This window comes from Copidosoma floridanum, unplaced genomic scaffold (assembly GCF_036245765.1).
Source record: "Copidosoma floridanum isolate Cflo_tuat_1 unplaced genomic scaffold, Cflo_Japanese_pri ptg000012l, whole genome shotgun sequence".
NCBI lineage: Eukaryota > Metazoa > Arthropoda > Insecta > Hymenoptera > Encyrtidae > Copidosoma > Copidosoma floridanum.
This window is the reverse complement of record NW_028321889.1, coordinates 2,878,084-2,902,147: the sequence shown is the minus strand read 5'-3', so window position 1 is coordinate 2,902,147 and position 24,064 is coordinate 2,878,084. Positions and strand designations below refer to the sequence as shown.

General features: G+C 34.4%; 5 protein-coding genes and 1 long non-coding RNA gene across 9 annotated transcripts; 1 reads left to right on the top strand and 5 right to left on the bottom strand.

Moving 5' to 3' along the window:
- Positions 1 to 3,702: 3,702 nt before the first annotated feature.
- LOC106638522 (lysosomal alpha-glucosidase) lies at positions 3,703 to 10,096 on the bottom strand. Of its 4 annotated transcripts, none has more exons than XM_014351739.2 (15): positions 9,803 to 10,096; positions 7,506 to 8,469; positions 7,256 to 7,430; positions 7,094 to 7,184; positions 6,785 to 7,023; positions 6,617 to 6,721; positions 6,291 to 6,548; positions 6,016 to 6,218; positions 5,828 to 5,935; positions 5,567 to 5,744; positions 5,356 to 5,504; positions 5,194 to 5,278; positions 4,837 to 5,107; positions 4,557 to 4,756; positions 3,703 to 4,473 (listed from the first exon to the last, which is right to left on the bottom strand). In XM_014351739.2, the coding sequence occupies exons 1-15, from the start codon at positions 9,867 to 9,869 to the stop codon at positions 4,210 to 4,212; spliced, it is 3,357 nt and encodes a 1,118-aa protein (XP_014207225.2). In that variant the 5' UTR covers positions 9,870 to 10,096; the 3' UTR covers positions 3,703 to 4,209. The 4 variants fall into 4 exon arrangements, with proteins under 4 accessions (XP_014207225.2, XP_089446664.1, XP_089446663.1 ...); XM_089590538.1 differs by lacking the exon at positions 9,803 to 10,096 and adding an exon at positions 8,745 to 8,991 and having other exon boundaries at positions 7,506 to 8,490; XM_089590537.1 differs by lacking the exon at positions 9,803 to 10,096 and adding an exon at positions 8,745 to 8,991 and having other exon boundaries at positions 7,506 to 8,486.
- Positions 10,097 to 10,149: 53 nt separating this feature from the next.
- Positions 10,150 to 12,387, bottom strand: Nubp1 (NUBP iron-sulfur cluster assembly factor 1). Its single transcript, XM_014351742.2, has 7 exons — positions 12,317 to 12,387; positions 11,662 to 11,903; positions 11,131 to 11,232; positions 10,970 to 11,060; positions 10,635 to 10,900; positions 10,369 to 10,555; positions 10,150 to 10,294 (listed from the first exon to the last, which is right to left on the bottom strand). The coding sequence occupies exons 1-7, from the start codon at positions 12,345 to 12,347 to the stop codon at positions 10,266 to 10,268; spliced, it is 948 nt and encodes a 315-aa protein (XP_014207228.1). The 5' UTR covers positions 12,348 to 12,387; the 3' UTR covers positions 10,150 to 10,265.
- Positions 11,448 to 14,989, top strand: LOC106638523 (tektin-3). Its single transcript, XM_014351741.2, has 8 exons — positions 11,448 to 11,545; positions 12,650 to 12,795; positions 13,281 to 13,529; positions 13,606 to 13,838; positions 13,919 to 14,028; positions 14,112 to 14,260; positions 14,342 to 14,564; positions 14,624 to 14,989. Exons 1-8 carry the CDS (start codon positions 11,501 to 11,503, stop codon positions 14,987 to 14,989), a joined length of 1,521 nt encoding a protein of 506 aa, XP_014207227.2. The 5' UTR covers positions 11,448 to 11,500.
- Cox11 (Cytochrome c oxidase copper chaperone COX11) lies at positions 13,164 to 16,627 on the bottom strand. The gene is made up of 4 exons (XM_014351743.2): positions 16,191 to 16,627; positions 15,681 to 15,998; positions 15,363 to 15,558; positions 13,164 to 13,513 (listed from the first exon to the last, which is right to left on the bottom strand). The coding sequence occupies exons 1-3, from the start codon at positions 16,392 to 16,394 to the stop codon at positions 15,406 to 15,408; spliced, it is 675 nt and encodes a 224-aa protein (XP_014207229.2). The 5' UTR covers positions 16,395 to 16,627; the 3' UTR covers positions 13,164 to 13,513; positions 15,363 to 15,405.
- A 4,250-nt stretch (positions 16,628 to 20,877) lies between these two features.
- On the bottom strand, positions 20,878 to 21,610 carry LOC149375096 (uncharacterized). Its single transcript, XR_016292911.1, has 2 exons — positions 21,465 to 21,610; positions 20,878 to 21,009 (listed from the first exon to the last, which is right to left on the bottom strand). It is a non-coding gene; the product is annotated as an uncharacterized LOC149375096 (long non-coding RNA).
- LOC106638471 (uncharacterized) lies at positions 21,605 to 23,304 on the bottom strand (the record flags this gene model as incomplete). The annotated part of the gene is made up of 4 exons (XM_014351626.2): positions 23,194 to 23,304; positions 22,922 to 23,090; positions 21,779 to 22,268; positions 21,605 to 21,700 (listed from the first exon to the last, which is right to left on the bottom strand). Coding segments are annotated over exons 2-4 (750 nt in total), but the record flags the coding sequence as incomplete, so codon positions are not given.
- Positions 23,305 to 24,064: the final 760 nt, after the last annotated feature.

Below are 24,064 nucleotides of genomic sequence, written 5' to 3'. Positions count from 1 at the left end.
ATTTCATTTAGTAATAACCTTTACATAGATCAACAAATATCTTCTAATTTTTCATACAGATGGTGATTGCGTAAAAAAGTTCCTTGCAAAATTTGAGACCTACATAATCAGCTTAAAGGTCCTGTTAAACGGCATAAATGTTCTTCAAAATGAAAAAAACCATTTTTTCTCGTATTTCCAAACTTAGGAAATTTCCTGCATCCAAAATATCCGAGAGATAAAATTATGGGTGATTCGTAAATACACTGCAATTTGAAAAACATGTTTTTTTTTGTTTAATGTAATGTAAAATTTACCAGGTTTTGTATTTTTTTTTTTTTTTCTTTTTTTTAAATCTTTGACTTTGTTCCAAAAACATTTGTCTTTGCATGATTTTAATCATCAATTCAACGTGCCGATCAATAGTGTTTCCGATTGAAGTTAGCGAAGCTCCCGGTCTTCTCGATTCCCAAAAAATTCGTGACGCAGCCACACTTGATTAACCAACAATGTCCCAAGAAACCCAGTAAATAAATCCAAATGGAAATCAAAGCCAAGACGAAGAAGGCGCGATGACAAATAGTCGACGCGTTTATAAAAGTCTTGGCGTTAACAAGTAGGGGGAGGGACAAAAGGCATATCAATCTAAAGTCGCCGAGTGGAACAAGTGTACAGCCCTAAATTCTTCCAGCGCTTGAGCTTTCGTGCGCACACGTATATACATGATATTTAGGACAACGTGTGCCTTTATGTTTTATTCAGCCGTGGTGTACAGACGCGTGTGCGTGTATGCCATTCATACCAGCCGGGCCTTTTTAGGAGACCGTGTACATATAGCATACACCACTTCTGTCCTGTACGGCCTGCCCCGAGGTATCATAGATTTTTCCCAAGGGTCATAAGCTCTCGCGCCCACAGATGCGTATCCTCCTCCTCCTCCTCCTACTTATCCTCGCCCTTCTTCTTTATTTAGCTTATCTCGCGTGTCTTACTCGAAAGCTTATTAGTTTCTCTCGTATTAGTGATTTAATCTCGGAATTTATTTGCGAAAATAATGAGACGACGAGTCGTATCGTTTGCTTCTCATTTTTCAGGTATTACGTATACATTTTTGTGCGCGGAACGAGACGTTTTGTTTAAGATTTTCGTACAAGAATATGTTAATATACAAATTTCGTCGTGGGGTTATTATTCAATTTCGAGCAAAAGATTTTTTTTTTTTTTCATTTTTTAACAAAAAGTCGGTGAATGATGTAATTATATTTTTAGCGGGAATTTAATCTTTTAATCTTACATTTGTTGATAGAGAAAATAATTTTGCACGTAGCTGAAATGCAGACACGATTTTTCAAACTTTTGGTGCTGTTAAACCAACGGATAGGATTTATACAGATATGAGATAATCGAGAATTTTGGCTGTGGTTCATGCATATGGCTTAAAAAAATTATTAGGTACAGCTCGTTTCCATTATTCATAAGTTATATAAAAACGTAAGATTTATCAATTTTTTTTTCTTTCATGAAAATTTTTTCGTTGTTTAATATTTTATATTACTTTAAATCATTGTAGTTAGGTGCTTAGAAATTTTTCTTGTAATATCATTTACTGTGAAGGTTGTTTCATTCGAATAAATTAAGTAACCAAAAAATTTTACATTATACAGGTGGACATCAGGAAATAGTCCAGATATGTTAAATTGCTGGATTTGTGGAAACAATGGTCCAAGAAAGTTTGTAAAAATTGAGCTCGAAAACAATCGTAAACCATTTTTATACAACGTAAATTTTTACCTACTGTGAATATTATTACAATCAACAAAATAATTTTTTTAGCTGTTCTAAAATTTTAATTTACTTAAAAATTATTAAATCACATTGAGTATAATGTATAATTTCTAGTGAAATTTTTAGGCTTTTTATGTAAGCAAAACCAAGTTTTTTAACTGCATTTGGTGGCACGTGTTAATTTAATTTTTATCGAGTTTTTGGAATAATTAAACATTTCATGTATCAAAAAATATAATTAAATAATATTGGACAGCAAGTAAAATACTAATTTTGTATTATAAAATTTTTCGATAACAAGTTTTAATTTTTCCAATCTTGACTAACTAAATATTTTTTTATTTAATAAGTATTTCTAATACTAATTAAATCATAAATTTTCATAGAAGGATCCAGCTTTTTAGTATAATAGAAAAACCTATGATTTGTTTCCTTAAAGATGTTTTTTGTTCGATAAATAGCGCTGTGCAATATTAAAACTGAATTTAAGAATTGAAAATCGCAGTAAGCAGTAAATGTGTGGTTTGTTAATTTTTTTTTTTTATCTGAAGCCTTTAGTAATAATTCAATAAAACAGAGTTACTTCTCGATCATGATTATTCAAGCAATTAGTAAAAATTGCAAATTCGCAGTCAAATTATTTGTATCTGCAATTTTTGTTGTTTTCTAAAGATGCAAATAAAAAAACACGTAATAAATATTTTTTGACAATCTACCTAACAGACTACATCGAATTAATACACCTAATAGGAATAGAACTATTTCAATTTTCTCGTAAGTAGTGACTTTCGTTTGCTATGAAACTATCCTTATTTTCTTTATCTGGACCACTTTTTTTTAGCTTTCGATTAATAATGGAAGGAAACTTTAATACACCGCCACAGTGCCATTATTAATATTATTATTATTACCATTATTATTATTATTATTATTATTGTTATTATTATTATTATTTTGTATTAAAAATCAAACATTCATTATTTAATCCGGTTTCCGAATTATTTGTATCTTTATAGGAATTAATAAATCAACATGTGCTTTATCGATATTTATGTTACCTCGTGTAGTACACTTAGTAGAAAATGTATTAGATAATTTAAAAAAGAAAGTAAAAGTTTGCCGGAATACCACGTTTATCAAGCATAACATGAAAAAAAGCGCACTTTTCTTCGAATTTTCATTTTTCGTGCAAAATTAGGGACGAAAATAATCAGATTTTTCAGATTTCCATTAAAAAAAAAAAAAACCCCTTTTCAATTATACTTTTTGAATACATTTTCGTTATACTACAATCTGTGGGTGTCCATAAGAAAATTTAAAAAAACATATTCAGAGTTAATTTTCTTACATTGAGAAACAATAACTGACCTGAAGGTTTAGAAAAATAAAAAATAAAATAAAATAAAAAAAACTCATAGGGATACTTTTTTTTTATTCCAAAATGTTCAATACTTTAAATAATTATTGTAGTACTTTTGTGAGGGACATTCAACTCAAGATATTTTAACCTCGTGCCCGTTATTTTATCTGACGTTATCGCTCACACACTCCACTTTACGACTCTTTCGTTTTTATTTTTTTTTTACTTTTTCTAAATTTCAAGTACAGGCTCCTGGAATTAATAACTTTAGGATACTGAAATGCGAGTTAATTTAAAAATTAATTATTTAACTTTACATCGTTAACAACGTTTTAAGTCCTTAAATAAAAAGTTTTGCAATACTGTGTTTTACACTAAAAAAAAAAAAAAAAAAAAAAAAAAAAGTTTTACGAAAAAACAATAGAACGTTTCGTTATGGATGGAATATGAAATGTATGAGCTTTCAGAGATACAACCCGCATATACACACTAGAAAAATAAAGAAGCATAAAGGAAATAAGACATTTTTTTTTTTAGAAACATATTTATTTCACTTTTCATTACTTGTATTTGGAAGTAACAAATTTTCTGAAAGCCATTAGAATCTAAAGTATTTTCACGGTAAGCAGTACTACTGCTTTTAAATAAAATGTACATTAAGCTATTTATCAAAGTAATAAAAATGTTTCAAAATCTTAGGTATAAAGAAGTATAGTAAAAAATTTACCATAAGATGTTATAATCTGTAGTAACCAACAATTTCTTCATTACATGGATGACAATTTACTCAAGTTTAATACATATACAGTGTAACTGTGTAAAAACTATGAGATTTTTGCCTCCTTGTATACTATAACGTTACAAAATATCACATCTTTAATTGACTATTTAGCACATGACACACTTGTAAGTGTAAATGTCTATAAAAATACATTCTCTTCAATCATTTTTCTTACACTATAAATATTTTGTTCCAATTCTCATCATATGTAACGTAAAATGTCGTGTTCCAAAATTATATTAACAAGTACATATCAAACTAAAAACGAATGGTCCAGAAAAACGTACATATGCAGTCAAATAAATTACAATGCCACAAAGTACTTCGCGATTAGAAAATTAATCACGGTAAGTGTAAGGATTTGAACTAGAGGGAAATTTGTTGCTGATTTGTTTAAATGTGGAACAGTAACGGTGCTCACTTCATCAGGATGCTGCTGTAGTGCTTCTTGTTTTGGCAATACTAAGATTTTTGGTGATCCGGTTGTGGGTTCGTGGGTTACCCTATCGCTCCATTTTAGGACGAGTTTTTCCGTAAAATCGACCGACAAACTCCTTACTTCAAGAAGCTGCAAAAGGCACAAATAGTTGAAAAATACTTTGGGGATATAAGAAAAAAAAAACTGCTTTGCTTATTATATTTGTAACTTACAAGTAAATCATTGTCATAGTTAAACTCCACTTCTTTGCCATTCAGGTATACTTCTCTCACAATATTGGAAATACCCATCACGGTTATTTTTCCTAATTTCATGGTACTATTTTTATAAGCACCATCAACTACAAGACTCGTCAGAACACTATCTGTCACTTCAAACTCGAACAAATTATACTGCTTGGTCTCGATGGAGTCTTAAAATATGGAAACGTTGAATTTTGTTTTGTTGGTATATTTAAACATGGGGAAGAAACATAAAATAATTTAACCTTACCCAAACTATCTCCGTCATCCCAATACAATTCACCTTTGGCATTTTCTCGTTCATCTAAAGCTACTAACAAACTGAATGGTTTTTGGCGACTCAAAGTAGTTGTAAGACTTGGCTCTTGAACAGGTAAAATACATCCACCACGAACGAACAATGGAATAGTATCTAATGGCGCGTCGAATGTGTAATTTTTGCCGATGGAAAATGAAGAATCGCCCGAGTACAAACTGTACCAGACACCTCTCGGCATGTACGCGTCAACATCAGTCTTATTCTAGGATACATTTTTGCAAGTTCAATTGAAATTTACGTCCAAAGCAACATATCAGTTTTTTCGTTTAAATATACGTTTTAACTTACCTCTTCCAACACTGGTACAATCATAAGACAGCTACCCCACAAAAATTGCGAATCAACGTCGTACGTCTTTGGATCATCATAAAATCTAAATAAATAAATACAAAAAAAAAAAAGTATTAAACACATCAGCAAGCAATGTATGAAGTAGATAAATGTACTAACTCAATAAAGAGAGGGCGAGCCACAGTTTCCGCGTACATATGCGCACGGTAGAACAGGGTGTACAAGTATGGCAATAAGTAATATCTTGTTCTCAATGCTTTTCTGGAAGACGTGACGACCAACTGGCCCATAGAAACTGGATCTTGGTCCTTGACAATCAATGCGAAAGTTAAAGTAATCGAAATAAAAATTAAAAAATGACATGCCTTACAATGGTATCGTCGGAATTGTGATTTCGCGAGAACGGATAAAAAGCTCCTAATTGCATCCAGCGATTGCAAAGAGCCTCGGTTGTATTGCCATTGAAGCCGCATATGTCCGCTCCAACCATTGGAATTTGAAACAAACTGAAGGCTAATACTTCCGGGACGCTCATTCTCAAATCGTGCCTGAAGTAAACGTAAATTAGTTGTATGGTTATTATTGCTTTAATGAATAATCAGTTGAAATTATTATTTAAAAAAATATCCACCATCGAGAGTATACATCGCCAGTCCAGTGACCTGCGTAATGGCCATGGCCTTCCCACGTGGATCGGGATATGATGAATGGACGCTTGTTACGGATTTTTTTCAAAGCGCTAAAATAACAGCGGAATTCGTTATTTCGGAAGCGTTAAGCCATAAAACGCGGATACAATTTGTTACTCAAAATACTTACTGGTTGACAACAACGGCTTGACTCGTGCCATAAACATTGTGAAGATCGTAATGGTTTCCGAGGTATTGTTTGGAGTTCATGCAAAGAGTTTTAGTGGCCAATAAGTCTCCGTTCACCTGGGGAAGGTAAGGCGGATTGTCGAGTGGATTAGCCTGGCAGCCATTTTTATGTCCATTGAAGAAATTCGACGGCTCGTTCATATCCTTAACAAAATTTTAAATCAACAACAGACTAACAAGAATCAAGTGACGTTATAAAATTGTATACAAACTTACGATCCAAGCACCGTCATATTCAAACTCGTTGTGCATATTACCCATCATTTCCGTGTAATAGGGCGTCGTGTTTGGATTTGTAAAGTCCGGCCAAGCGGTCGAAACTAAATTCCAGACTTTGCCAATGAATGGCTTCTCGCTGTTGGCATCTTTGACGAAAACGTTACGACGGACTCCTTCGTCGAAAGGTGCGTATTTTCCGCTTCGTTCACCCGCTGAAACTCCAGCGTCGATCAGAGGAATATAATGCATTCCAGCCTGTCGGTAAAAAAGATTTTTTATTTTTTATTTTATTAAACATCTTGTGTAAATAACCATGTATTTACATCGTGAAGTTCTTTGACGAATTTGGGCAGGTCCTTGAATTTTGTTTTATCATATGTAAAGTCATTGTTTTTGTCCATGTAATCCAAATCGTTCCATTGAGTATCCTGTGATGAAAAATGAATGTTGTACTTGAAAACTCGTTCATGAAATTGAAATTTAACACTTACAAATGGAATGAGAGCGTCTCGCGTTCTTTGCCAGGCAGCTTTGGTCTGTTCCAAGGTTTCATATCCATATTTACACAAATGAAAGCCTAGTGACCAGTAAGGTGGGAAAAATGGCTTCCCAACTATTTCAGCGTACTGTTTTAGCACATCTGCGGGCGTTGGACCCATAAAGAAGTACATATCGAAAATTCCGCCGATGCTTCGATACGTTATTGCAGGCGTTGGTTGCAAAATAATGTCTGAAATAAAAATTTCAATGTCATCGCGTACCTACATCGGGAAAATTTTGTTCACTAACCAAGTACATACCCATTGGGTTACTGTTCAAAAATAAAACTCCGTGTGCCTTTCCTGACGATTCTATTACCATATAGAATGGATGAGAGCCATACAGATTTGACTTTATAAAAGAAAAAAAGAAAAATACCATCGTTTAAAATACGTAAATAAAAAAATTTATATTTAACTTACATTTTCAACAGGTGGTTGATCAGCATTCAACATAGTGAATTTTTGCCAGTTGGTATTCAATTTTAAGTTAGCCCTGTGCTCACCGAGGCCGTAAATATTGTGGGATGGCAGGACAGAACTGATTTGCAGGAATTGGTTCGCAAATATAAATCCTCCAAATCCAATCGAATTAAATCTAAAAGCATAGAAATTTAATGAACATCTGTTGTTTGAAGTATTCATGATGGTTAAAATGTTTTAAAAAACTTACACGCTTCTCTGATTACCCTTACGAACCACTCTGAAGCCAGGAATATTTTCATCCATTTTTAATTCGTACATGGGATGGTAACTCTTTTTAACACTCGGCTTATCTGCCCTCACAGGAAACGGTGGCTCATATCGTTTCTTGGTAGGATCAAATATCTTTACACGTAAGGTGGTGTCATCAATTTCAGTACTTTCAAACTGAATAAGAGGTAAATCTTCCTTATAATATGAATTATTCTTTAGTTGTAAAAATCCTGTAAAATCGTTTCCACTTTTGCTAAAGTTAGTGTATTTGTACAAACTCCAATTTTTCGGATAATAACAGTAAGGCACATCCAAAGGAACTTGTTTTTCATAGTGTAACTCGTGCAAAGCGTTCCAACAACATCCTCTTTGGGTACAGCTTGACTCTGATGCTCCATTTTCAGGATGACAGTCAAACCTTAAGCTGAGTGGTATAAGGTGACACTGATCGCCTGTACCCTCCTCATATTCTCTTAACAAATCGCTTTTAGAAAAGGTAAACATATCTTTGATTCTCTTGGAGCCCTGCTCCGTCATAATATTTATATTCTCAAGTTTGTCCTTCATGGACTCTTGAATAATGTTGAGCTGTTTCAACTTCATTTCTGCAGCTTGGTGAAAGACATTCAACTCATTTTCGATGTGTTGCTGCTGTATTTTACCCTCTTCCAAGTATCCCATGCATTGCCATAGTACATAAGTTATCAGCGAGAAAGTCGTGATAAGTACAATGTACCTCAGTATTAAATAGGCAGGTGACAGATATGGCAGTACATGTCTGAAAGACATTTTCATTTCTGGTACTTCATACGACTGCAAGCTTTGGGTGTCTGTGATGAGGTGTTCTTGATCTTGAGATGCATCGCTGAATCTCACGTTAGAGTTAGCAAAAGCTGCACTCATGAATCGCCTTACTCTACTCATGTCTGTCGATGTTTTATCTACGATGAACAAACAACTATCTTAGAGATTAAAAAGCCATTACTTGACAAGTCGTAAAACCTTTTATCATTTAAAGTTACTTATGTCTAATTAGGTACGTAAAGATTCAATTTATCATTATGACAAACAAAAATACAGGCCGAGTGTGTAAATATTCACGTAAACTTAACCTTTTAAATTTCACAACAAATATCAGTTGCTTCTATATTTCTTTATAGATAAAATTGTTCGGCAACCACAAAAAAAAAATATTCAGAATTAATTTGTATTTTACCTTTCAAGTATAACTTTTAATTATACTTTGCATGAGCTGCAGCTGATTATTCCTTAATATCTTTGACAATTTAGATTTTCTCTTGATTATTCATAGGTAAACCAACAAGAAATATATATTGTACAGTTATTGTTTAGTAATGAGCCCCCAAGAGCTTCGGGCCATACAAAATATACTAATGTAACAATTATAACCAAATACTCTAGTATAATAATATCGTGCACGATCTCATGCACAACGCATAACTGCAACACTTTCAGAGACAATGAGTTTTATGAGTATGAAATATGCATGTATCCTATATCTGTATATACGTAACTATACTCTCATCATAAAATTGGCAGTCGTGCAACTCGTGCACAATCCCAAGCGATTCGCAAATCGCAAATTGACGCCCCTCGATTCAACAACGGAATAAAGGAAATTTATATGGTAAATTGTTAAATCAACTTATCAAATTTATACAAGTGAATCATTTTGACTAGGTTCTTATATTTTGCTTACGACTTTTGGATTTTAGACAATTTAGACATCAGACTAAATATCAGAGAGTGATTATAGAGTTCGGTTGTTTCGAGTATTAGAATATTAGAAAGTGGAGATGGAGAGAACGTGTATTGTATATTTATACATGACGCTGTGTAAATTCTGATTTGCAAATGTCAATTTGGCGTTTTCATCAACTTTTTGTAGGATTCTGTATATTTAACTAATTTCTTTGGGGATATCGTCAATAACAATTTTTATTTTTTTTTATCTACATTTAAAAATTTGTTTTAACTCTACTTTTAAACCACTTTTTGTTTTTAAAAAAATCGATCGCTGTTACTTATTTTAGTCCGAAAAATTCCAAAATGATATGTACCAACAACAGCTATAAACATTTATAAGATTTTTCAGAGATTTCATAAGTTAGTAATTTTCGTAACAAAATAATAGTTTCCATTAATGTAATTAATAAAGATTCTGTCTTATTTTAAAGATTTCGTATTATTTATCGTATCGTATTTTCGGCAATAAGTTTATTGATTAACTATACGTACAAATATCAAACTTACAATGATTTCTCGATGAACTTTTAGTAGCACACGTGGAACTAGGTTTTTCTCCGATAGAAAAAAACATCGCTCGCTTTGTTCCTGTCGAGATAACTTTTATTTCGCGGACAGTACATTAATGAAAGTTATCCTATCTTTTTAGGCACTGGGTGGACATATATATATATATGTATGTATGTAAGCCCTGCAATGTTTTTATCAACACTGCATATTTTTATCAGCCAATGACACAGCGCAGTGTAATCATGTACACGTCACTTATATCGTCCATTCGTTCCTGCAAATGTGTGATAATTGAATGTACACAGCCTATAAAAATTGAGGTGAATTCTGCTCTTTTCATTCTTGTTCAAAATTCTTTATTAAATACCTAAAAGTAATAAAAATAATTTTTTTTTACAGTATTAACAATCATTTGCATTTTTGTTCCATCCGTTGCAGCAGAGATTAATTTTCACTGAATTCAAGTTCCATCGCATTTTTGTATAATTTCTACGAATGAAAATAAACAAATTAAATTTCCGACTTACTTAATCGTAATATTTACAAATAGTAAAGATAATTACTTTTAATTATTGCATTTAGAGATGCAACAGTTGGTGAATCTGGCATTTCGGTCAAAAAATTTTTACCCTCATCACAGCACCTTGCCAACAAGGGATCCAACGGCAGTGAACCCAAGAACTCAACATTCAGTTCTTCTGACATTTTTTTGGCTCCTCCTGTCAACGCAGGAAATATCTCTGCAGAGTTCTACCAAAAAACATGAGACTTCATTGTTGGGAAAAAATTACTAATTAGCGCATCAATTGAGCTAAAAAGTTTGACTTACTTTGCATTTAGGACACACAAAGATGCTCATGTTTTCCACTACACCGAGAATAGGAATGTTTACTTTTTTACAAAAGTCTATTTCTTTCCTAACATCCAACAAAGCAACCTCTTGCGGAGTTGTGACGATAATAGCTCCGGTGATTCCAGCTTCTTTTAAGTATGTCGTTGCTGATAAATGCTCATCAGAGGTACCAGGCGGAGTGTCCAATATGAGATAATCCAAATTGCCCCAATCAACTTCTGATAAAAATTGTCTAATCATGCCTGAAACCAACAGTTTAACAATTATCACATGGCAATTACTGTTAAACGATTATTTTCGTTGCAGTTTACCATTTTTCTTAGGTCCTCTCCAAATTACTGCGTCGCTAGCACTGTTTAAAAGAAAACCAATAGACATCAAAGACAAGTTGTCCTCTACGTACTGTAAGAAAAAAAAAAAAAAGATAAATATACAATTATACTTTTAAGTAAACAAACTTCAATGTACGTACAACTGGAGACCACCCTGATGCACTCTGATGGACTTGTTCCCCAAGGGCACCAAGTATTCTAGGTTGAGAGGGCCCACATATATCAATGTCTAAAACAGCAACCTTTAAAAACTCATAAATCAATGTGTTACATGTAACATAATATCACGTGAGACCTACTTTATAAATGTACTTTTGGTTGCATGGAAAGTTATTTATTTTGTGCATGAAACATAGTAGTTAGGAATTAAACGAGCAGGTAAGTAATCAATAAGATACAGAGACTGGTGCAAGTTGACCTACAAAGAAGTGCCAGTCATGCATCTGCCACTGTACAAGTTTATTTGCCAAACTGCAACCATCAGACTCAATCATTTCACCTGCTGATAGTATGTACATTGAAAATCGTACAGATGTTCTTGGTTTGGGCAAAAGAGTGAGTAATTAAACAAATTTTACGTTTTCGGTTGCATGTTGTAAATTTTTTAATTGTATGAACTGGTAGTGCTAGAGAATAACTGATAAAATTTAGAGAAAAAATCTCGAGCTTACGTCTCTGTCAGGATCCGATGCGGCGAGTGCTCTGGATACAAGACATGTCACTGTGCTCTTTCCAACACCGCCTTTGCCTGATAATATAAGAATCTTATTTTTGACACACGAAAGCCTTTCTTTGACTAGTGCAATGCCAGGGTCTGGTAATTTTGTTGCTCCTGATGAGCAGATGCTTTGATTGGGACATCCTGCACAAGCCGATGCTTTGCCCGCAGTGTCACTTTGTGTTCCAGGGCAATCTGCAGTTAATGCAATTATTAAAAATAATATGATTAACTGAAAGACACTCGATCAAACAATTATGTATTGTATACAAACTCTTGCAATTTGCAAAAAAATTTCGTTTCAACAGTTATTAAAAAAAAAAAAAAAAAATTTAAGACTTCAAATGTAAGATCAATAGTTTTTAATTCATCACGTGATGGTATGGATTTTTTATATTGAAGTGTCAAAAAATTGTTTGTTTTTTTTTAAATTACTGTGTTAACCTTAAAATTAATAAACGTAACGCCATTATATTTATTTCGACAGAGCTTTTAAATACCATAAAAAATACATTGAACAGTAAAACGTTAATTTTTAAAACGACTATTTACTTTTTCTAGCCTAGTAACTCATTAATTTTTATTTATTTTGAACTTTTTTTACTTACGTTCTGGAGCGTCTTGTGGAACATCGGCCATTTTTCATATAGTACTGCAGTTTACGTCACGAAGATAATTTTTTAAAAATATTTATACTCGATTGGTTTAACACTGCGTCTTTTTCATTCCAATAAATTAAATGAGAAATCTTTAGTAATCAATACTTAGAAATAAAAAAAGGCATTATTATTGGAAAAAATGGCACAATAACAAATTGTATAACTTTTTTTGTTTGGATTACATATTATACGCAACTAACGAATGAATAAACTAATTAATAGATAAAATAAGCGGTGTGATTTATTTACAAGTTCTAAGCATTTATTTATTGAATCGTCTAGCAATTAGAAAAATGGAACGGGCTGGGGCCATCTACACCCTGTTTGAGATCATCAGCTTTACCATCAAAAATATACGATTATCCAAAGACTAAATCTTTAGCCTGGCGTCCAAGCATGGGAACCCGAAGCGTCGAATTAGTACCTCTGTGAGTTCTTACAATTTCAAATAGATAATTTTTAATACAATAAATGTATACTTAGGAAAGTGCAAAAGAAAAAAATGGCCACCACCTATGATTATTTCAATAAATCTTGCCTATTGCCATAGTTGTTGTTGCATGTTGCCTGTAGCCTACTTAATATTCAGAGCTTGTTTTTTTTTCTAAAGAATTGATACCCCCTCCCAGGATTGCATGGCAGCGTGTTGTGTTATTGATCTAACAGAGTTCATCCACCTTGTATACACTTCGATATTTGTAGTTCCCACTATTCGCATTATTACAGACTAGATACAACAGTTTTTAACAAATAAAACGACCTGTGAATCAATTGAGGTCAAAAGACGGTATTTTTAAAAGGCTAAAATTTATTCAACAAAACCAAGAGACAGTAGTCTTAGCTAGCTCAACATTGTAGTAATATACATATAATTTGCACAACAATAAATACAAAAGTCGTCCTTTTCCGTAAGATCTTCGTCAAAGGCTCTGTCGAGATATTCATCGGTTGATCCATTGGTGGGCATGACGACTCAGCCATTGAAATTTCCGAGTCTGGTGACGGGACTGCCCAGGAATTCGCCGTACTCGTCCCAAACGACGCTATGCACGAGATTCACGCCGAACGATTGGTACCAGAAGCAAGTCAAGTTCTACAACGAAGCTGACTCGAATCGCTATTGCTCGGAGAGGATGAGGAGTGACGCTGTAAAGATAATGAGGTGTGTCTTATCATGTGACCGAGTAAAATCTACACAGTGTATACAAATGAATAAAAAATTTTTATGAACTATACAGAGAGGCAGAGGAGAGGGTTCAAGACAGCCAGTACGACACGAGTCGCAGGATAGGCGAGAGGATAAGCGAAGTTACGTTCTGGCGCAACGAGATCTCGTCGGAATTGGAGAAGCAGGTTCAGGAGATCGAGAACCTTCAGGACTGCAGGTCGACCCTCGAGAAGGCGGTTCAGGATATTGAGAATCCGCTACACGTTGCCGAGGAGTGTCTCTTCCATCGGGAAGCGAGAAAAGGTATGAAGTTGAGGGCGACATGGTAGGTATGAAAAACGCTTTAAATTATACATTTACGCGCGTTACTCAATTACATATAGGCACGGAACTCGTCCACGATGAACCCGAAAGGGCATTACTCCGGGAAGTGGAGGTTTTACGAAGTGGTCAAAAAAGACTGGAAAACTGCTTGGACAAATGCAAAGATCAGGTGAAGAGCGTTTTTGGGATGTAATATATTTTTTTTTTTTTTCACACGGCATTTTACTAATCACAACACTACTCTTTGACCAGCTCCGAAATTGCAGAATTTCGCAGAATCAATTAGAGCTCGATCTGAAGAATAAAGACAGCGCTCTCAACATTGATCTCTTCTGCCACCAAATATCCAACGCCAGCAGAGGACTTCAGTATTACTCTGGGATAGAGCAATACGATCCTTGGTAAAAAAATATAGCGATTCCAATCGAGTCCAGAGCACAAACGGGGATTGTGTCGAATTGTGTTGTTGTTTGTTTTTTTAGCGTTTCGAAGCCCGAGACTTGGGCCGAAACGGCAAATCGGATCATCCAGAAATCCCAGGCTGAGAGAACAAAGGCCGCCCACCTGCGAGTCGACGCCGAGACTTTGATCAATCGAGTGGCTCAGGAGATGTGGGACTCGTGGAACAGCAGTAACAGCGCGCTGTCTCGAAGATGTACAGAATTGGTGGAAGCTAAGAGCAAACTTCAGCAACATTTGCACAAGGTGAGATCAAAGTACAAAATTGTATAGGCTCGTCAAAAACTACCCGTTTTAATGTGCAGGTTCAGCAAGAAGTTTACGATGTTGAGAAAAATATTGAGCTCTTGCGCAAAGCTATCGCGGACAAGAGTTACGCCCTGAAAGTCGCCCACACCAGACTAGAAGCTCGCACCCATCGTCCGGACTTTGAGCTCTGTCGGGACAACGCGTATATTTGCCTTCAGAGGGAAATAGAAGATATTTACAATCAAGTCGAGCGTATGCACAAAACACTGCGAGATTTGGAAAATCAACATCAGAGATTGCTAAGAACGCGAAACGCTCTAGAACACGATTTAGCACTGAAAGTTGACGCGACGTACATTGACAAGGACAAGGTTTGTGGTTTAAGACGCTCATATCCGGTTAATGCGATGTTCAGATTTTAGAGAGATAGAATATGTCTAGTTGAAATGGATTTTCTCACTCTTTTGTGATAACTGTTATTGTAATGTTCATCTGTATGTTGTCTGTACACTCTTGTTAGTTTTATTGGTTGTCAAGATCATTAATAGTTATGAAATAAATATAATTATAGATCAAACTGGATTAAAATTAATTAAACATTGTTTTATTTTCTATGTGCAAGTCAAGACCTACCCCAATTTTTTTGTATTTTTTATGTTGGATCTTACAGAAGAAAATTAATTGAAGGATCCACCAGTTTAAGAGAATGTGTTGGAATGATCTTTCTCAAATAATAAAAATTTTGAACACTAAAAAAAATAGTTTTATATATGCATGGTACTTAAGTATACGTACTCATCAAGTGAAAAATCGTTGTTCTTGCAATGTACTCCTATCCTCAATGAAGTTTCTTGATGTAGCTTGGGATAGGTATTTTCAAGCCTTCTCTAGCTTCGAAAAACGTGTACGAAAGTACTATCTCATTGATGTACTCCATCTTTGGATCTTCAGTGAATTCAGGGTCAATGTAAAAAAATACGGGCATGTCGACCTGAAAGAAAAATGAATCCAGTTTTATTTTGGAAATAAGTTTCAAGCAGTTTGATGGGGCATGATTATGTAACAGGAAAAATTTCAGTAACTATAACCAAAGTTACATAACAAATAGATTACCTGTTCGTGAGGTCCTAGCATTTGTTCTTCAAAGCAAAAGCATTGAATCTTATTGAAATACTGTCCAGCTTCAAAGGGGACAACGTTGTATGTAGAGACTCCAGATATATTAGCATCCGTGGGGTTGGTGGCTGTGTAAAAAGCTAAAACCGTTTCTCCCGGAGCTACTGTCACCTCAGGCTGCTGTGGATGAAAATTCCACGACATTTGTGCTGCAGTATCAGCATTGAATTTTACAGTGATTAGCCTATGTTTGTTGGGCTTCATGTCTTCTACTTTTGAAGAATCGTGGCCTACAGTACCTCCATAGCTGAAAGCCTAGAAAGAAAGATTTCACATATGCTTACGCTTTATCACAAATTTTTATTTTACCAACTAATTAATAAACAAAAGTAAAGTAAGAGTTACCAAAGAAAATCTATCAGCAACAATTTTGCAATTATTTAAATAGTTATCTGATTAACCGATCAAATAAAAAAAAAAGTTAATTTAGTTTTATCAATGACATACCTGACAAAATAATCTGTACATAGGAACAGCGGCATAAGTCAAACCTCCAGCCAAAATAGTGAGTGCAGCCAGGTAATTGAAAGTAGTATTGTTTTTAAATCTCGAACTGTCAGACGAGACTTTATTGTGTAATGTTTTGTTGACATTAGTAGTGATATTCCTGAAATAACTTCTTGTACACCAAGCACAACTTCTCAAAAACATTGTGTTCTCTTCTGTTACAAAACACCCAACAGTTCATAACCTCCAAGTTTTAATCAACATGCGTATTTCTTTGATTCTGCATCACTCGAACGGATATGTATTTTTCAATAGATCATTAATTAAAGAAAAAAATGTTTTTTTTGTTATCATAATAACTATTATTGGACGATGTATTCACAATTACAAAGTTTGGCTTAGATAAGTATTCTCGGTCGTTTCGGTGTATGTATGTATGTACATGCCTCTGTAACTTTGTATATTTATATAGTACTATGTATTATATATATATATATAGCGCCGCAGTTTAATTCATCAAGGTATAGTTTTGACTTACTGACCTGACGGTAACGTAGAGCGCAAATTTAAATTACTTGCTGGTGACGATGATAGCGGAAAACACCCCAAGCGACCTATACGTAACTTTACAGCCTCTGATTTTATCATTCTGGTAAAGAGAGCACGGTGTAGGATGTACGTGAAGTTATGAGTAGTAATTAAAGTAATTACTACTAAGTAATGCCATATGGTCGATTTTATTAAACCATATGAATATCTATATTTTTGGAGGTAGACTTTTGGGTAAAAAATAGATGTTAAACTTGCCGCAAATAGCACAAACCACGTCGAATTTTCATTATCTATCTATAAGATTAGTTGCGGCTGGTTTGTAATTATCAAAGTGACTTTGCTGTAAATAGCAATAGTTATTTGGATCAGCGCCATCTAGCGGTCTTAATTTTTTGGCCAAAAGTGGCTCCTAAAATTCTCAATCAGAGCATTCAGGATTAGAGCCATTTAGTCAATTATAAACCAGCCGCAACTCATGATGAAGCTATAAAATAGAAAAACAACGATACGTGTGTTTTTGGCGGCAAGTTAACAATCTATTTTTTACCAAAAATCGACCTCCTATGTGTTAATATTTTTAAAGATAAATTTTTAAGCATAAGATAGATTGTTAACTTGCCGCCAAAAACACATATATTCTTATTTTTCTATTTTATAGCTTCGTCATGAGTTGCGGCTGGTTTATAATTGGCTAAATGGCTCTAGGGCTAAGCTGCCTAAAGCTCTCCTTCAGAATTTCAGAAGCAATTTTTGGCCAAAAAAATCACGACCGCTAGATGGCGCTGATCCTAATGATTATAACTACTTATAGTAGAGCCATTTAATCAATTATAAACCAGCCGCAACTAATTTCGTAGATACAAAATAAATAGTTAAAGATAATTGTGCTACTTGCGGCAAGTTTGCAGTGTATGTTTTATACGAATATCAACCTCATATATATTTATACTTTTGGGTAATAGATAAATTGTTAACTTGACGCAAACAGTGCAAACAACGTTAACTTTTTATTTTATATTTATGAAATTAGTTGCGGCTGGTTTATAAGTAATTAAATGGCTCTAGGGCTAAGCTGCCTAAAGCTCTCTTTCAGAATTTCAGAAGCAATTTTTGGCCAAAAAAATCACTACCGCTAGATGGCGCTGATCCTAATGATTATAACTACTTATAGTAGAGCCATTTGATCAATTATAAACCAGCCGCAACTAATTTCGTAGATACAAAATAAAAAGTAAACATTGTTTGCACTATTGGCGGCATGTTTACAATTTATCTTTTACCCGAAAGTATAAATATATAGAAAGTCAATATTCGTGTAAAAAATGCATTGTAAACTTGCCGCAAACAGCACAAACAATGTTATCTTTTTATTTTGTATTTACTAAATTAGTTGCGGCTGGTTTATAATTGATCAAATGGCTCTACTACAAGTAGTAATAATCATTTGGATCAGCGCCATCTAGCGGTAGTGATTTTTTTGGCCAAAAATTGCTTCTGAAATTCTGAAAGAGAGCTTTAGGCAGCTTAGCCCTAGAGCCATTTAATTACTTATAAACCAGCCGCAACTAATTTCATAAATATAAAATAAAAAGTTAACGTTGTTTGCACTGTTTGCGTCAAGTTAACAATTTATCTATTACCCAAAAGTATAAATATATATGAGGTTGATATTCGTATAAAACATACACTGCAAACTTGCCGCAAGTAGCACAATTATCTTTAACTATTTATTTTGTATCTACGAAATTAGTTGCGGCTGGTTTATAATTGATTAAATGGCTCTACTATAAGTAGTTATAATCATTAGGATCAGCGCCATCTAGCGGTCGTGATTTTTTTGGCCAAAAATTGCTTCTGAAATTCTGAAGGAGAGCTTTAGGCAGCTTAGCCCTAGAGCCATTTAGCCAATTATAAACCAGCCGCAACTCATGACGAAGCTATAAAATAGAAAAATAAGAATATATGTGTTTTTGGCGGCAAGTTAACAATCTATCTTATGCTTAAAAATTTATCTTTAAAAATATTAACACATAGGAGGTCGATTTTTGGTAAAAAATAGATTGTTAACTTGCCGCCAAAAACACACGTATCGTTGTTTTTCTATTTTATAGCTTCATCATGAGTTGCGGCTGGTTTATAACTGACTAAATGGCTCCACGCGCAAAAGCTCTGGTTCAAAAGTTTAGGGCCACTTTTTAGTTCAGAAATTCGCAACGCTAGATGGCGCTGATCCAAATAATTATTACTTCTAATATTAGAGATATTTAATTAATTATAAACCAGCCGCAACTAATTTTATAGATAGATAATGAAAATTCGACGTGGTTTGTGCTATTTGCGGCAAGTTTAACATCTATTTTTAACTTAAAAGTCTACCTCCAAAAATATAGATATTCATATGGTTTAATAAAATCGACCATATGGCATTACTTAGTAGTAATTACTTTAATTACTACACATAACTTCACGTACATCCTACACCGTGCTCTCTTTACCAGAATTATAAAATGAGAGGCTGTAAAGTTACGTAGGAACGTAGGTCGTGGTGGTAACGCCGCTTGGTAGTTGACTTACTGACCTGACGGTAACGTAGAGCGCAAATTTAAATTACTTGCTGGTGACGACGATTGCGGAAAACACCCAAAATGCACATAAATTTCAATTGTTTTTTTTTAATTTGTTAATCAGATTATATAGCAAACATAGAAGACATTATCATTGTCATATCTTATTTTCATTCAACTATAGTTTATATCAATTTAAGATTTTTTTTATATTGTAAAATATTATTCGTTACATGTAAATATTTGTTTTAAACACAATTTTTTGCTGAAACAACTCGTGTATCCACAGCAAAAACTGCACTTACCAAATAGATGTAAACATAATTTTACTGTATAAAAAAATAGTTACCTTTTTCACGGGATAAACATGAAAAATCTTGTTTTATACAAGGAGATGTGAATTGAACTAAAATTACGGTTTAAAATATTTTAAAGTAACAGGAAAGTTAATTTTTAATATTTACAAAATAGTTAGAGGGCTTGAGAAAATGCGGACCAAGTATCTGAGTCATAAGAAAAGAAAAACAAAATTATTATTACTTTTTCTCAGACACCACCTATGTCAGGTCCACGAAATTTCCACTAAATTATCATCACACCAAAAATCCCTTGTGTGGAAGATTCAATCATTATCGGAATGGTAAATGTAATGTTTAATGCAATTCTAATCACCTAAAGTTTAATAAAATCAAATTATTTTACTTGTTAAGTAGTATCATTTTTATTACATACCCACGAGTTCCGTAAATAAAAAATTGTTTTTCAATGGAACTCGGTGAAAAAAAGTTTAATTTAAATAGTATTTATTTAAGTTAAATACATTAAAAATTGATTTAAAATAAATGAAAATTGGGTAAGGTGAAAAAATAAAAGAAATTTAAAAGATGATCGATTTTACTAAATATTTATCAATTATTTGTTTTAATTTTTTCAGCATCTACACATAAATATAAATAAACTTATTTAAGTTTATGAAATTAATTACTTCATAATGATTTTTGGTTGCAAATAAACACATTATTTTAGATAATAATCATGTCAAGACTCGTAAACTATTTTATTTAGATTTTATAAACTCGTATAGCAATTGGGTAAATTTCTTGCTTTAACAAGTAAATAAATAAATAAATAAATAATCAATCAAAAGAATAATAAAATTGTTTAAGATAATTAAGAAAATATACGCATATACAACGATTGATTTAACGACGTTTATTCACACAAAATATGTATATGTGACAATTACATAAGCTTGAATTATTAACATTTAATAATTTATAAATTTCAACATTAGGATTTCATAAAATATCATAGATTTTTAATATTAGATACAAAGACTGCCATGTGCAATACGTTCATGTGCATCATGTCCCCACGAGCTTGCAATACAAACTATTATTAGTATCGACGCCGTGAGTGTACGCAAACATCACTATGAATTTTTTTTCCTTTCGTTTCAATACACAATAATCATGTTCCCTTGCATTTTACAACAAATCTACTATATTTGCGCAGTAAATACATACAAACATTCTAAATATTTTTAAATATGCTTACACATCAACATGTATATCTGATAAAAGACTCAGGACAGCAATAATAATATTTCAAAAGACTAAATTGTTAATTCATTGAATAGATACTATATGTTATTTGCAAAGTTTTACCAGACGAACAGACGACTCACTTGATGGGAAAGGTTTCTGGAAAAAGAAAGGAAACAATTTTAATACACGCAAAACAGTATTTACCTATAAATGTGTTAATTATGATTATTTCTACGGAATTATTTATTTTTGTCCTATTTTTTTTCAATTTTAACTAAAACATCGTGTTATAAATGATCAAACATATTGCAAAAACTTTGAAAAATTTCTGAAAGATAAAATGAGAACAATTTTTCACATCGATCTTTTTATATAATTGTTACTTAAAATGACATTTTTCTTTTATATAAAATCCTTTGTTGTACCTTCTTACAGTATATATTATACACTTTGACTAATCAAAATTAAAAAAAAAAAAACCAGGAGAAATTAAAATATTCTTTTTAATCAGTTGTTACTTAGAATAAAGTTGTTTTTTTCACATGAAAATGAAGCGAAAAAAAATCATTGACTAAATAACATAAAAAAAAAAAAAAAAGAAACTCCCCTACCCAACAAACGAAGTCTTGCCCTTGAAAACCGAAGCTCCGTAAATAGCGCACAGTCCAATGACAACGGCCTGCCGAAGGACCTCGTACTTCAGGCCGTCGATCGGAGTTGTCTTTTTCAGGTACTCGTAATCCATGTAAGACTTGATGTCCCGACCAAAGGCGGATCGCCTCTCCGACGTCGTTCGCTTGTCTCGCCGGGCATCATCGGTGCGAAACCGGGTGAAATCCTCGACCCGCTGAAACTCAAAGGGAGGACGGTTTTACCATATTATTCGCGAATAAACGAAACATCAGCTGTCACGCGTTTGCCTCACCCGTGACGCATCCGCTGCTCCTCGAGCCTTTCGCGAGACGCGAGCTCCAGCTCGCCGCTCGGCCTCTCCTCCCCTCACCTCGCCGATCCTCGATTCTCGAGCTTCCCTGGCCCTTGACTCCCGCCGATACTCCGATCTCGCTCTACCGATCTCCTCTCGCCCTCCTTGCCGATACTCCCGAGCATCCCTGACCGATCTTCCGCGCTCCCGTACCGATCGCTCCTCCGAGGCGGCGCGAGCCACCCGGCTGGCCGGCCGATCGCTTACCGATCTCCTGTTGGCTCTTGCGGCGGCGTCGCGTTTGTCCCGAGAATCGCGCCGCGTCTCGTCGGCTCGGGAGCTCTGGAGCCGGACGCGACGTTCCAAGGACGCGGCTCGGGACGGCGAGTGAGCTCTGGTCGGTGGAGTCCAAGTCGGGCGAGGTGAGGTCTCGGACGGGACGGTGCTCAGGAATCGGCTCGTGGGACTGTAGTTTGGACAGGCGTCCACCCTGGTTGGCCGTTGGATGGTTTTTATTATTTTTTTTTTTTTTTTTACATCGGTGGTGGTGAGTTTACTCGAGGGTCTTTTTGTTTTTACGAGAGCGAAAAGTGTATCTTTGCTTTTCAAGAAAGAAGCCACTCGTTTGTTGGGGCAAAAAAAGTTATGTGGAAAGAGCTATTTAGCGGATATGTGATAACCCAATGTTTCGCGGAAGCTTGTAAAATTTACCTGTTTACACCTAAATGAGACGTCGTGAATATCGATAAAATTACATTTTTGTGCTTGATCGGGAACATTTTGAAATCTCTCACCTACATTTTTTTAATTTTACTTATATGGAATAATATCATTGAAAAGGCATTTTGTAAAAAATTGATATTTTGTACGGCAAAATTTAAATATTGTAGATTACAGTGTTCATGTCAAATAGATCCCTCAAAACTGTATCGTGCAAGTGAAAAAAGATGATTGAAATCGTTAAAAAATAAGTAACAAAATTGATTATCATTGGATATCAAAATCTACATGAAAATCTAAAAGAGTAAAGCGTTAAAGAATAAAATTAACAAAAAAAAAAAATAAATGCTACTTTTTGCCTTGGTAATAACATAAATTCAACCAATTAACCGTTATTTATCGAACGTATAAGTTGTCACTCACTCGTGGGGAGCAGCATGCGTGAGCTCGGGACTGGTGAGACTCCCATGTCTGCCCTCCCTGTCTCGGGACACATGGCCCAGCGTTAGACAAGCGAGGGACACGACGAGCAAGCCGATGTACTGCCAGGACCTAACAGGCAGTACGATATGCCTGGTTCTACGCATTTTTGCTGCGTGCAACGAAGCAACAAGAGGTATTGAGGTGATGAATTTTCGATAAAAAATCTCCATTTGTTTTTTTTCTTACAATTTTTATAAAAAAATAAAACTCACCCTTGAAATAAAATACCTTTGGGGCACGATTGGCCGGGCAAAGTGATAACGAAACACAAGCGCTCGGTTCGTGAGGCAGCAGCTGAAGACGATGGCAGCCTGAGGTTCGGATGTCGAGTGACGCCCCGAGTCCTCGAGACCCCGGGTTTTATAGACGAGGCGATTGCGCGTCGAGCTCGTTCTTCTCCCGATAATACGATTTCAAGAGCAATCCCACGGTTATCAGCGCCGAGCACATGGGGTACAGTTCACTACCCGTTGAGCGACAAAAGGGAGGGCGCGTGGGCGAGCTCGTTTCTTTCGATTTCGCGGCCAACCGGCCGAGTGGAAAATAGAAACCGAACGGATGTATAATACTTACTTGGTCGATGGGGTGTACGGGTGCGTTCGGGAGATTAGTAGCGCGAGTGGGGCGTTATTGGTTAATGGGGTAAATGTATGAAATTGTGGAAATTATAAAAATACAATAACCGACATGACAACAGTTATCGTCCATTTTGTGCCAAGTATTTTTCAAATCATTCCGTTGGTTATTATCCGATTGGGAACTATGAATTGAATGATATGATGTGATTCAAAAAAATTGTTGCTTATCACTTGCTCGAAAATTTCATAAGTACTTCAAACAAATAATTAATATTGTTAACTACAAGCATGAGTTGGTTGTGATTCATAAAATATATTACCAGTTACCATCGTTACTTTTCTGAGATGTCTTTTGTAACGAAAATAGAAACAAAAAATAACTGATAATAACTTACAATAATAGGTATTCAAATTTAATTTTATTTAAACTTCATTTTGTTTGGGATGCTAAAAGAGCAATGGAAAGAAAAAACGAACAAAAAAAAATTAAAAAATAAGTTACATG

Bases quoted from the DNA above. Each gene is read 5' to 3' on its own strand.
- Nubp1 (XM_014351742.2), bottom strand. From the start codon at position 12,347: ATGGCCGATGTTCCACAAGACGCTCCAGAAC. The intron at 11,061-11,130 runs GTACGTACATTG...TTTTTCTTACAG, and splicing joins CATCAGGGTGGTCTCCAGTT to TACGTAGAGGACAACTTGTC. The intron at 10,295-10,368 runs GTAATTATCTTT...TTTCATTCGTAG, and splicing joins TCTAAATGCAATAATTAAAA to AAATTATACAAAAATGCGAT.
- LOC106638523 (XM_014351741.2), top strand. From the start codon at position 11,501: ATGTACATTGAAAATCGTACAGATGTTCTTGGTTTGGGCAAAAGA. The intron at 14,029-14,111 runs GTGAAGAGCGTT...CTCTTTGACCAG, and splicing joins TGGACAAATGCAAAGATCAG to CTCCGAAATTGCAGAATTTC. The intron at 14,565-14,623 runs GTGAGATCAAAG...TTTAATGTGCAG, and splicing joins TTCAGCAACATTTGCACAAG to GTTCAGCAAGAAGTTTACGA.
- LOC106638522 (XM_014351739.2), bottom strand. From the start codon at position 9,869: ATGTTTTTTTCTATCGGAGAAAAACCTAGTTCCACGTGTGCTACTAAA. The intron at 7,431-7,505 runs GTAAGTTTTTTA...CTATGCTTTTAG, and splicing joins AAGGGTAATCAGAGAAGCGT to ATTTAATTCGATTGGATTTG. The intron at 5,108-5,193 runs GTAAGTTAAAAC...AATGTATCCTAG, and splicing joins TTGTACCAGTGTTGGAAGAG to AATAAGACTGATGTTGACGC.
- Cox11 (XM_014351743.2), bottom strand. From the start codon at position 16,394: ATGTTTTTGAGAAGTTGTGCTTGGTGTACAAGAAGTTATTTCAGGAAT. The intron at 15,999-16,190 runs GTATGTCATTGA...CTTTCTTTCTAG, and splicing joins TGTACAGATTATTTTGTCAG to GCTTTCAGCTATGGAGGTAC. The intron at 15,559-15,680 runs GTAATCTATTTG...TTTTTCTTTCAG, and splicing joins TGCTAGGACCTCACGAACAG to GTCGACATGCCCGTATTTTT.